Raw genomic sequence first — 11752 nt, forward strand, 5'->3', positions numbered from 1 at the left:
AATTGTCACACCCACTAAACTAAACCACCTCTCTTCCAAGGGCCTTTGTGAACATACTGAGTCCGCTAGATAATGTCCTTGGCTTGAATTGTTGACAAGAATTTTACTGTGAAACCCCACTGGCCATAGTCTTAGTTTACTTTCTGCAGCTATCACAAAATTCCAGGCTGAGTGAATTATGACAGCAGAACTGCTACTGAGCGTAGGGCCCTGGAGCCTGGGAGGGCCACACTGAGGGGCCACAGCCAGTGAGGGCATGCTGCTGACCCCTGATATGGCAGAGGGCAGAGACAGCGAGAGTGCACCCAGGAGGGCAGGAGGCTGAGGAAGTTGAGCTTGCTTTTGCAACAACCCGTTCTTGAACTAACTTTATCCATCCTGAGAGCAGGGCCCTCTTGACCTGCCTCTCAAAGGCCCCACCTCTAAGGGCTGATGCAGGAACAAATTACATTTCAACATGAGTTTTGGGAGGAGGGCGGGCCTTTAAGCCAAAGCAGCCATGTAAGGAGCCGTACTTGCAGGTTCTGGCACGTGGATCTAATTGGAGGCCGTTATTCAGCCTTCTGTGTCCACTCTTCCATTCCCAAACGTGTCTATCCTGTTTGGGACGCAGCGCCATAGAAGGGATGTGGTTTCACGTGTATGCTGCGTTCCGGTGGACGGCATCCCAGCTTCAGAGCACACTCCTCAAGCTTTTGCTTCTGCTTTGTTTTCAAAAAGTTTTCTTGCAATTTTATCAACTCAACACTTTCTAGGTTTTGCAGGAGATAAGGTAAATGCCACAGCTTCAAGCCCCATGACGCATCTCCTTTGTTATAAAGTGGACCCTAGGTCAAAGGCAATGTTATATAAGAGACATGTTAGTAGATCGAAGGCCTGCAAACTGTTGGATGGTAGTACTAGCCAGTGTTTCACAAGCAAGAAAGGCCAACTCCTGTAAGGAGGTGGCCATGAATCAACTGCGCTTTCTGGGATGGGAAGAATCCAGGGTGATGGATTGCTCCCCAGTAGCTCCTGGTCCCTGAAGGGCTAGTGCCACGCCAGGCGCTCAGCACTGGGCATGAGGCAGTGGCCCTTGATGAGTGGAAGCTACACCGTGGGTCGCTTGTGGCTGAACGAGAATGAACACACGACACTTAAAAATGTGTGAGACGAGGCCGAAATAGCACTTAGAGAAACAGCCTTCAGCACCCGGCATTCAGTGTGGCCCAAGCAACGCCCTCTGCGCTCTGCCTGTGAAAGCCGGAGAGAGCAAATGGCGTGCCAAGTACTCAGGAAGAAGATGGCAGAAGTAAAAATACAGCAGGTAAGTGAATGAACAAAAAGCTAGTTCTTTCAGGTCATTAGCCAGTTTGCTCACAAGATAAAGGGGACACAGAGAATCAATATCGGTAAGGAGAGGTGGGTCGGCACAGATTCTACCCTGCTTTCCAGGGCGCTGCATCCAAATGCCTCCTCAGGCTCACCTTCCTGGGATCCAGCCGTGGAACACTGCCGCCTAGAGGCAATCAAGGATACTGCAGTAGGGATCAGATGTCAGATTAAGGAGTTTTGGTTCTGTAATTTTGTTATCGTAACTAGGAAAAGGCAGCATGTGCCCCTCCCCCAGTGCGGCAGTGATTTAGATCAAGAGCATTCAAGTGAATAAACACAAAACACCTGTAATGGCGGAGAGCGGGGATGACAATGAACAAAGCATGGCAACTTGTGAGGCTGGAAAAAGGGCAAGTGAAATTGTTACTCTCTACTGTTATCTATCCTTGGACCATCTCTAAAAAACACATTTAAAAGTATCCAAGATGCTCTGAATTACCCTACAGCTTTTTTTTTTTTTTTTTTTTATCTTAGGAGGTTTATTCCAACGGTGCAGGAACTGGGTAGAGGTGGTGAAGATCAGGAAAGAAGGGAGAGAAGAGAGAAGAGAGAGAAGAGAGAGAGAGACCAGAGAGACCAGAGAGAGACAGAGCAGAGAGACAGAGACCAGAGAAGGAGGGATAAGAGAGAGCTACCCTACAGCTTTTAAAGAAGTTGACTTTTTAGTTACAGATCTTCCCACAAAATCCGGATCCAAATGACTTTCTTGGGGATTCTATGAAACATTAAAGAAGTCATAAGAATTCATGGTCCAGCACGGTGGCCTAGTAGCTAAATCTTCGTCTTGCATGCACGGGGATCCCATATAGGCACCGGTTCTAATCCCGGCAGCCCGGCTTCCCATCCAGCTCCCTGCTTGTGGCCTGGGAAAGCAGTGGAAGATGGCCCAAAGCCTTGGGACCTTGTACCCGTGTGGGAGACCTGGAGGAGAATCTGGGCTCCTGGCTTAAGATCGGTGCAGCTCCGGCTGTTGCGGCCATTTGGGGAGTGAATCATCGGATGGAAGAACTCTGTTTCCTCCTGTCTGTATATCTGCCTTTCCAATAAAAATAAATAAATCTTTTTAAAAAAAGAATTTTACAACAACTCTTCCAGAGAATGAGAAAGAAAAAAAAATGAATATGCCTGAGTCAACTCATTCCCCGAGGCCAGTGCTGCCCCCGTGAACACAGTTCTGGAACCTGGCTATGTGGACAGGGCTGGCTGTTAGGGTTTAAACCTGCCAGCAGGCCCCGAGTCACCGAGGGTGAGGTGATGGTGCTCTTTGGCTGTAAGAACCACTGGAGACAAGCTTGTGAGAAATGTCCACTTTATGATGCACAAGTTACAAGTTTTAAAGGTTAAGGAAGAGGAGGGCAGGGGGGCATCTTCTGCCAGTCCCCTCATCCACCAAAGACATTGTAATTGACTAGAAGGTACGTCTGTTTCCCTTGACCTTCTGGTCATGTCAGAGGTCACACTGTAGGTATGTGATTGGAAGCTGTACCTCAGGTCTTGGGCAGGTAAGCTCTAAGCTACACCCATCAGGTAGCAGGCAGAGACCTGGGAGCGATTGGCCACAGCTGGCTCCCAGTACAATCCCATGTGGCCCCAGTGGTTCCACCAGACTGGACAGCTGAGGACAAAGATTCTGAATGAGAATCTATTGTGAAATGTTTTAGTATGCTAGGATTCTGATGAAATGTGAATTGATAAAACGTTACACATTAAAACCTTTCCCTTTGCTGTAATACAGGCTACACTGCACGGTGTGATGACTGCTTAATTCTGCCGCCTGGTGCACATCTCTTCACCCCTTACTCTGCCCTCCCTCCAGCAGGGGCTTCAGACCCCTGCACAGGGCTTGTAGACACATCCTCTACGCCGGGAATGTGATGCTCCACGTTGGCCGCTCATTGATTCCTATGCACCCTTCAGCTTCCAACTCATGTCACCAGACTCTCAGGGAAGCTTTCTCTGACCTTCTTCGCCAGGCCCACCCCGGCATACGTTCCTACTGAAATGAGAAAGCCTGAGCATTTATGAGTGTATGAGCTGTCACGTGAAGTGTTTCGTGTGTTGTGAGACTGATGAATGCCTTCGCCATCATGAGAGGATAACATCCACGGAGCCCAGGATCGAGTCAGGTTTTGTCCACTGTTTTATTTCCAGCGGTTATCACAGTGTCTGGCACATTATCTGAGAAGGGAGAGAAGAGGGGGAAGGGAAACTACAATGGAGTCACAGATGTAGTTCAAGAGGGCATGAGTCTTTACTCTCACTCCATCTCCACTAGATGGCAGCATTACCAACAATTGCAAAACCTGGACCAGGATTTGGTGCTGTTTGGACTCCAAGAGTTCTAAGGATTCCGGTTCTGCCACTGTTCTTTTTATTCACCTCTATCATATATATACATATGTATATATACATATGTATATATATATATATAGTCACTGTATCATATATATAGATGGATTACTATCTATATAGATTTTATATAGATATATCTATCTATAGATTATCTATATATCTATATAGAAAATATAGATATATAATTTTAAAAATACACAATTTATTTGGTTAATCCACTATCAAGGATATCAGAAACATTTCTGACCTGTTAAAAAAACCCAACAGTTAAACGGAACCCCTACAATGTAGAAGCAGGACCCCAGCCTCTTGTCTCCCTTAGCTCAAGGTGTCCTTGCCTACTTTTTATTAAAAGGACTTCACTAGGGGCCGGCGAGATGGCTTCGTTGGCTAATCCTCACCCTGAAAGCGCCGACATCTCATGTGAGTTCTGGTTTGTGTCCTGGCAGCTCCACTTCCCATCCAGCTCCCTGCTTGTGGCCTGGGAAAGCAGTGGAAGATGGCCAAGTCCTTGGGACCCTGCACCCATGTGGGAGACCCAGAAGAAGGTGCTCTTGGTTTTGGATCAGCTCAGCTCCAAGCATTACAGTGCTTTGGGGAAGAGCTTACTGTCTCTCCTCTGTAAATGTGCCTTTCATAAATATATGAAATTCACTGGCCTGAGGGTGACTTCACAAGGTTCTAATGACCCGACTCAAGGAGTCATTTGTTTCTCCTATAGATGACAATAGATAAGAACTTCATGGCTGGTGTTGTCCTGGGGTGATTTATACAGGGAAATTCCTGGTCTGGGTGGAATGTAGCTGCCACCTCCATGTAACCCCAGACCAACTGGAGCCCACCTGTCCATCATAAATGCCCTAAACAGTACGGCATCACTGGCCAATCAGAGGAATGTCATGAACTCCACATGGAACTTGGACATGAGCTGGTCATGAGCCTCTCAGCCCCGACTTCAGTGTATAAGGCCTTCACCCCTAACTCCTTGGGGAGCCGAGGAAGTAAAGCCCTAGCTGCCCGGCTCCTTGTTCTGAGCTTTGCGATGAATGATTTGTTCTATCACCCTGATGTCAGCAGTTGGCTTACTGTGCATCGAGTGAGCATACCCAGTGTGGGGGGCCCACAACAATGCCTCCAATCAGTTTGGGGTGTTGATTGGCAACAACAATGACTTAAATAGGTCTGTAATGGGGGGGTGCTTAAAATTACTTTTTTCACACAAGTTCAAAAGTAGCATTTAAACGCAGGTGTAGCTAACCAAGACCCTCTCAAAATCGGAGTTCTGGGGCCGACCTGTGGAGTCAGCATACCACATGGGCACCAGCTCCAGTCCTTGCGCCTACTCTTCCCATCCAGCTCCCTGCTTATGGCCTGGGAAAGCAGTGGAGGATGGCCCAAGGCCTTGGAACCCTGTACCTGCGTGGGAGGCTCGGAAGAAGCTCCTGGCTCCTGAGCAGCACAACCCTGGCCATTGAGGCCTTTCGGGGAGTGAACTACCACTTTTACAATTTCTCTCTCTCCTTCTCTCTGTAACTCCGCATTTCCAATAAAAATAAATCAGTATTTTTTTTTTTTTAAATCAGAGTCCTACAATGCTGTTCCATTTGCTGAGAGACAATTGTGGCTCTCGGGGTCAGAGACCCAAACCCTGGGGACTTCTTTCTACAAATCTTCATCCTGGTCAATGCACTTGACCACTTCTACTGCAAGAGAGGCTGAGAAATTTAGCAGTGTAGTTTCTCAATCTTTTTTGTTTTTAAAGAAAAATGGAGATTGGGATGGGTGCTGTAAGTCAGCTTCTGTGTCTCTCAGTATACGCCAAGTGAATTAACGCGCTCTGAGCTCCAGTGACATGTTTCCTGCAAACAACCTGGAGAATCAGGAGGGGCTAGAGGAAGGACACAAGGCCAGCTGTAAAGCAGGACCCAAGGGAAGCGGCCCAGGACTCAGAAATGCTTCAGCTGGGAGAAGCTGCCGCATCCTCCACCTGATTCCCCAAACTCCTTCCTACAGGATGCTTTTCCAAGTCTCCCACCCCCAACTTCGCATTCCTTCCAGCCAGTGGCAGCCTACTGTCTGTGGACGCTGCTGTTCTGTCCATTTCAAATGAGATTGTACAGTGAGGGGCCTTTTGTGACAAGTTCCTCTTACTTGCGTTTTCAGCGTTCACCCATGGTGCAGTATTTTAATAGCATTCATTCCTTTTCATGGACTCCGCGTAGACAGCTTCCATTTGTTTATCCGTTAATGGGTTGGTGAACTGTAACGCTGCCGTGAACACGCGTGCTGAAGTTTCTGTGTGGGCAAGTGTTTGCACATCTCTTGAGTAGAGGGCCAGTAGGACTGGGTCACGTGGTAAGTCGCTGTGCAGTATTTCCAGGCACTGCTAAACTGTTTTCCAAGGTGAGCTTGGTTGGTGTTTTCATCATTTTAACCATGTTTACTTATCATAATTTAAAATAGTTTGTTTTGAAGCTAAGTTTATCTATCTTGAGGCTGGGCTATTTGGAATGATATATATAACATTCCAAATAAATAAATACATGTACATATTTTTAAACATGCCTTCAGTGGGAGAAAATGAATGCAGAATGCTGTTTCTATTTGCTTCTCATTTTAAATTTTGTTTATGTATGCTAAATATACACATTGCACTCAAAATCTATATGTATATGGGGCCCGGCGGCGTGGCCTAGTAGCTAAAGTCCTCGCCTTGAAAGCCCCGGGATCCCATATGGGTGCCAGTTCTAATCCCGGCAGCTCCACTTCCCATCCAGCTCCCTGCTTGTGGCCTGGGAAAGCAGTCGAGGACGACCCAAAGCTTTGGGACCCTGCACCCGTGTGGGAGACCCAGAAGAGGATCCTGGTTCCCGGCATCGGATTGGTGCGCACCAGCCCGTTGTGGCTCACTTGGGGAGTGAATCATAGGACGGAAGGTCTTCCTCTCTGTCTCTCCTCTCTGTATGTCTGACTTTGTAATAAAAATAAATCTTTAAAAAAAATCTATGTGTATATGTAATTTTAAGTCATAGAATTATTGAACTGAGAAGCCAAATAGCCACTTACGAATGTTAAAGTAGCTAGTACACTAGAGTGGTTCACGTCTCCTTCCCTCTTACAATCAGAAACATAAGAAACAGGTTCTTGCCTTCACTTGGCATGCCCTATCAATCTGACTTTCCAAATCTGCTCACCTCCCAAAGACACAGCCAACCACCTAATGCTTACACGACCACAGAGGCCTCCTCACCCAGCCCCCTGACTTCCATGCCAGCCTCAGCTGGAATGATTTTGGAAACGGCATCATGTCTTTTGGCTGTGCACAACTGTTTATTAAACAGCCATGTAAGACAGTTCAAAGAAACCATCGCTTTTTCAAATAACAAAATCCAAGGCCAAATGGACAGTGAAACGTGTTCCCAAGAACTGAGCATTCCTACCTCATGCTAGCACACAGCCGCCTTGCTTCAGTGAGCCGTGCTGCTTTCTCCAGACACAGTTGATTCATGTGCAAATAAAGCCAAGTCAGCGACCTGCCTTAGAACAGAGCTCCTTTCAGGGCCACAAAGTGTTAAGACAGATTTTCAGAAGACAAAACAGGTCAGAACCCAGTCGGCGTGGACACAGGAGGGGCCGCTCAGACAGGGCTCCATTGTATCCCAGGAAGTTCTTCCTTTAGTCAGCTAGAGAGGGCGGCATTCCAGATCCAGGACTATGTGGTCCACGTGGGGTGCGTAAGACTTCACTAGCTGGATGTGCAGGATCTGTGTCCTCCACGGTCTCCCGTGTACCTGCTGCAGGAGAGAGGCAATTCGAGTGTCTGCAGCTTGTGCCCAGCGCTGCCATTCTGGCTTGGTCGCTGAAGGCACTTTGCTCCCAGGATCCCCAGCAGCTCCATTTCCTTCTTGGCTGGCGACCATTTGTTGAGGAGTACAGCAGGGCTCTGACTCCAGCTCCCGGCTTTCAGGAGCTTGGGGACTCGTCCCTGGGAAGCATTCCACATTCTGGTGGATATGCAAAATGCCCCCCGCGTCCTGTCGAAGCACTTTGCAGGCAACGGACCAACCCTCCTCGGAGCTGGGAATCAGCCCCAAGTTCACCCTGTCGGCGACGTTATACAACTTCAGGCTCCTGTTGTCCCCAAAGTGTATTTGGCATCGATCTGCTACACCATTGAGCTTAAGGTTCCTTCTTAGTGCAACTACAGCGTGGGGGTTCCACTCGCAGGCATGGACAAAGGCAGCACCGGCATGAACTAGGAAGGGCAAAGTAAAATAGCCAATCCCCGCATACAGATCTACTAGCACTTGTCCGGCGCAGGCCAGCGAGGCCACGCGCAGCTTCTCGGTGATGTTCCCGAAGGAGAACATACATTGGGTCACGTCGAATTCATATCGGATGCCATTATCCACATGCTCCACCCAGCCATGGTCGCCCAGCAGCAGGGTCACCGCCGGAGTCCGAGCGCCGTCAGGGCACACTCGCCCTCGCCTTGCCAGGCGCTGCACACCCAGGGCCGAGGCAACCATCTCCCAGAACCCGGGTTCTTGATCTCCCCATCGCTCGGCCTGGAAACATTCTTCACTCAGCAACAAGAGGTTGCCATGCCGCTGCCACGATCTGGGCAGATCGGCCTCCAGCTCTGCGGACCACGTCCCTCCCCGGGCCTCGACCCACCGCCTCACCGCCAGGCACAGCCTCTGGGCAGGCGGGCAGCTCCGGGCCCTCCTGGACGGCTCGGGCTGCGGCAGCCGCGTCCGCACGCAGGTGCTGCCCGGGGCCACGCGGCCCGTCAGCTCCCGCAGGTGCCGCTCGGGGAGCGGCCCTCCCAGCACCGGCAGCGCCAGCGTGCCGTCGGGCATCTTCCCCACCCGGTGCTCTCGGTCCAGCAGCTTCTGCTTCTCGAGATACTCCCGGTAGCGCTGAGTGAACCGCGGCTCAGTCGCAATGGCATCGACAGCCACGGGCTCCCCAGCTTCTCTCGGCATGATGCTGGCGTCCACATTCTCCCCGATTCCCCAGCCGAAAGACCCCCTTCTCGGGGTCCACCCACGGCTCCCGCCTTTAGGGCGGCGCTGAAAGTGACGTTAAAACAACAGGCCGGAAGGAATACTTTAGTCGCGGTCGTTGACGATGACGTCGCCGTTGCCGGGCGAAGCCGCTGTCGCCATCTTTATTGTGGTCAGCCAATGTTTGCTTCAACCTATGACGAAATTAGTAACGAAGACTTATTTTATAAATTAAAAGACTCTTTGCCAGAAGTGAGCGCCAGGAATAGCGTGCCCAGTTCCCTTTTCTTGCAGAGGCACCATCATCGTGTCACTGTTCCGTGGCCCAAGAAACAAGTGTGTGTGTCAGATGGATCCTAGTTCCGGTAAGTCACATCACCTGGCAAAACTGGACTCTCCACCCGCGAAGTGGAAATAAGCCTGCGGAAGATTGCTGTAGTCACCAGATACCGCCTGTGAAACGCTTTGAATAATTATTAGTAAAGGGTGCACAAAGACACCTGTTGTACAGTAACAAGCTGAATTGGTCAGATGGTAAACACTAAACATCTGCTGAAATGCTTTCGTATGGTTCAGGATGAAAAAACGGGCAGTCCCTATAGACACATTTGTTCGAAAATAAGAACAATAAACAAGCCTTACCCCTTTTACTCAACTCCTATCATGCCACATACACTTGTTCCAGATTCCTCTGGAAATACTAGACTACAGCTAAACCTCTTGTTTCTCACTAGCTATTGTTGAGTCATTAGGATTTTCAGTCTCGGGCTGCCGTGGTAGCCTAGTGGCTGAAGTCCTCCCCTTGCAATGCACCCAGGATCCCATATGGATACTGGTTCTAATCCCGGCCACTCCACTTCCCATCCAGCTCCCTGCTTGTGGCCTGGGAAAGCAATAGAGGACGGTCCAAAGCCTTGGGACTCTGCAACTGTGTGGGAGACCCAGAAGAAGTTCCGGGCTCCTAGCTTTGGAGCAGCTCCAGCCATTGTGACCACTTGGGGAGTGAATCAGCAGACAGAAGATCCTCCTCTCTGTCTCTCCTCTTCTCTATAAATCTGCCTTTCCAGTCAAAATAATACATCTTTAAAAAATGATTTTCAGTTTCAGACTGGTGTGGTAGGCTTGTGGCTAAAGCCCTCATCTTGCATGCGCTGGGATCCCATGTGGGCAATTTGTATTCCCACTGCTCCACTTCCCTTCCAACTGCCTGCTCATACCCTGGAAAAGCAGTCGAGGATGGCACAAAGCCTTGAGATTCTGCACCCATGTGGGAAACTCAGAAGAAGCTCCTGGCTTCAGATCAGCTCAGCTCAGGATGTTGTGGCCACTTGGGGTGTGAACCATCAATGGAAGATCTTTCTCTCTGTCTCTCCTCTCTGTAAATCTGCCTTTCCAATGAAAATAAATAAATCTTAAAAAAAAAAAAAAGATTTTCAGTTTCACCTCTGGGTTTGATTAAGATTCCATGGTGATACATCGAGCAGGATTAGTACAGAGGACTGACCAGCTTTCTCCATCCATCCTTGACACACCATTCTCAAATGGGCTGGCTCAATGGCTTTGACTGCAGGCACTCAGGGATTTGCCCCATGGTTTTCACTAGCCACATGCGAATTAGGTTAGACATTCAGGGGAATTAATTTTCATACTTGCCTCTCCCAGGAGCATCCTTCCAACAATGACCAATAGAATTGATGAATTAATTAGTGTGTCAAATCCAACAAACTTAGAGAGAAGGAGAGACAGAAAGGTATTTCATCCACTGGTTTACTCCTCAAATGGCCGCAGCAGCCAGAGCTGGGCCCATCCGAATCCAGGAGCCAGGAGCCTCTTCTGGGTCTCCCACGTGGGTGCAGGGTCCCAAAGCTTTGGGCCATCCTCAACTGCTTTCCCAGGCAGCAAGCAGGGAACTGGGTGGAAAGTGGAGCAGCTGGGACATGAACCAGTAACCATATGGGATCCTGGGTGCTTGCAAGGTGAGGATTTAGCCATTCAACCATCTCACCAGGCCCCATACGTTCTTCTTTCTACTCAAACTCCACGCTAATATTCTAAATCCAGTATCATTTGTATCTTGATATTTCAATTTATGCATAATAATAGATAATGCCACCATCTCCCAGGTCAAGAATGGCATAATGTTATTTGTCATCCACTCACTTGGTCCTTAACACAGTTTATAACTTGTTTTTAATTACATTTCCCTCAACTCCCTATAGCTCTTTGATAGCTTCCAAGGATTTATATATCCTGAATTATTGAGGATTCTGCCAACAGTTTAAGGAAAACACACATCATGAAAAACTATCTGAATTTCAGGGTTTTTGCACCCAAATAAGTTTATCTGTTATTCTCTTTAAAAAAGATTTATTTATTTTTATCGCAAAGTCAGACATACAGAGAGGAGGAGAGACAGAGAGAAAGATCTTCTATCCGATGGTTCACTCCCCAAGTGACCACAATGGCCAGAACTCAGCTGATCCGGAGCCAGGAGCCAGGAACTTCTTCCAGGTCTCCCACGTGGGTGCAGGGTCCCAAGGCTTTGGGCCATCCTCGACTGCTTTCCCAGGCCACAAGCAGGGAGCTGGATGGGAAGTGGAGCTTCTGGGATTAGAACTGGCGCCCATATGGGATCCTGGCACGTTCAAGGCGAGGACTTTAGCCGCTAGGCCGCGCCGGGCACAGTTCTGTTTTTATTTTTACAAGTTCTCTGAAGTTCCATACCCAGTTAGTCAGTCTCTCTCTGTCTGAATCATTGTGGTACATAAGTTGTGCAGCCACCTTGTTATCAAATCAGGATTTGGTTTTCAAAATATGATTTCTGATCTTATCCTCCCAACTGATCAATTATTCCTGTCTACCCACTGCTTATGGAATAAGTTCTGGGCCCTGGTCCACCAAGTCATGCAAGATCTGGCTCTTAAACTTCAGCCTGAGATAGAATTGTTTTCAGGATAAAGCCACTCGGGGACACTCATCTCTTAACTTCTAAAAATAGGCCACGGCTTTTCTTGTAC

The 11752-nt window shown here is 48.6% G+C and overlaps 1 protein-coding gene across 1 annotated transcript; it reads right to left on the reverse strand.

Annotated features, from left to right (window-relative positions):
* Nucleotides 1–7240: 7240 nt before the first annotated feature.
* On the reverse strand, nt 7241–8776 carry TRMT12 (tRNA methyltransferase 12 homolog). Its single transcript, XM_004580716.3, has one exon. It carries the CDS (start codon nt 8712–8714, stop codon nt 7410–7412), a length of 1305 nt encoding a protein of 434 aa, XP_004580773.2. The 5' UTR covers nt 8715–8776; the 3' UTR covers nt 7241–7409.
* Between the last annotated feature and the right edge of the window lie 2976 nt (nt 8777–11752).

The sequence above is a fragment of the Ochotona princeps genome, chromosome 9, assembly GCF_030435755.1.
Source record: "Ochotona princeps isolate mOchPri1 chromosome 9, mOchPri1.hap1, whole genome shotgun sequence".
Lineage (NCBI taxonomy): Eukaryota > Metazoa > Chordata > Mammalia > Lagomorpha > Ochotonidae > Ochotona > Ochotona princeps.

Bases quoted from the DNA above. Each gene is read 5' to 3' on its own strand.
- TRMT12 (XM_004580716.3), bottom strand. From the start codon at position 8,714: ATGCCGAGAGAAGCTGGGGAGCCCGTGGCTGTCGATGCCATTGCGACT.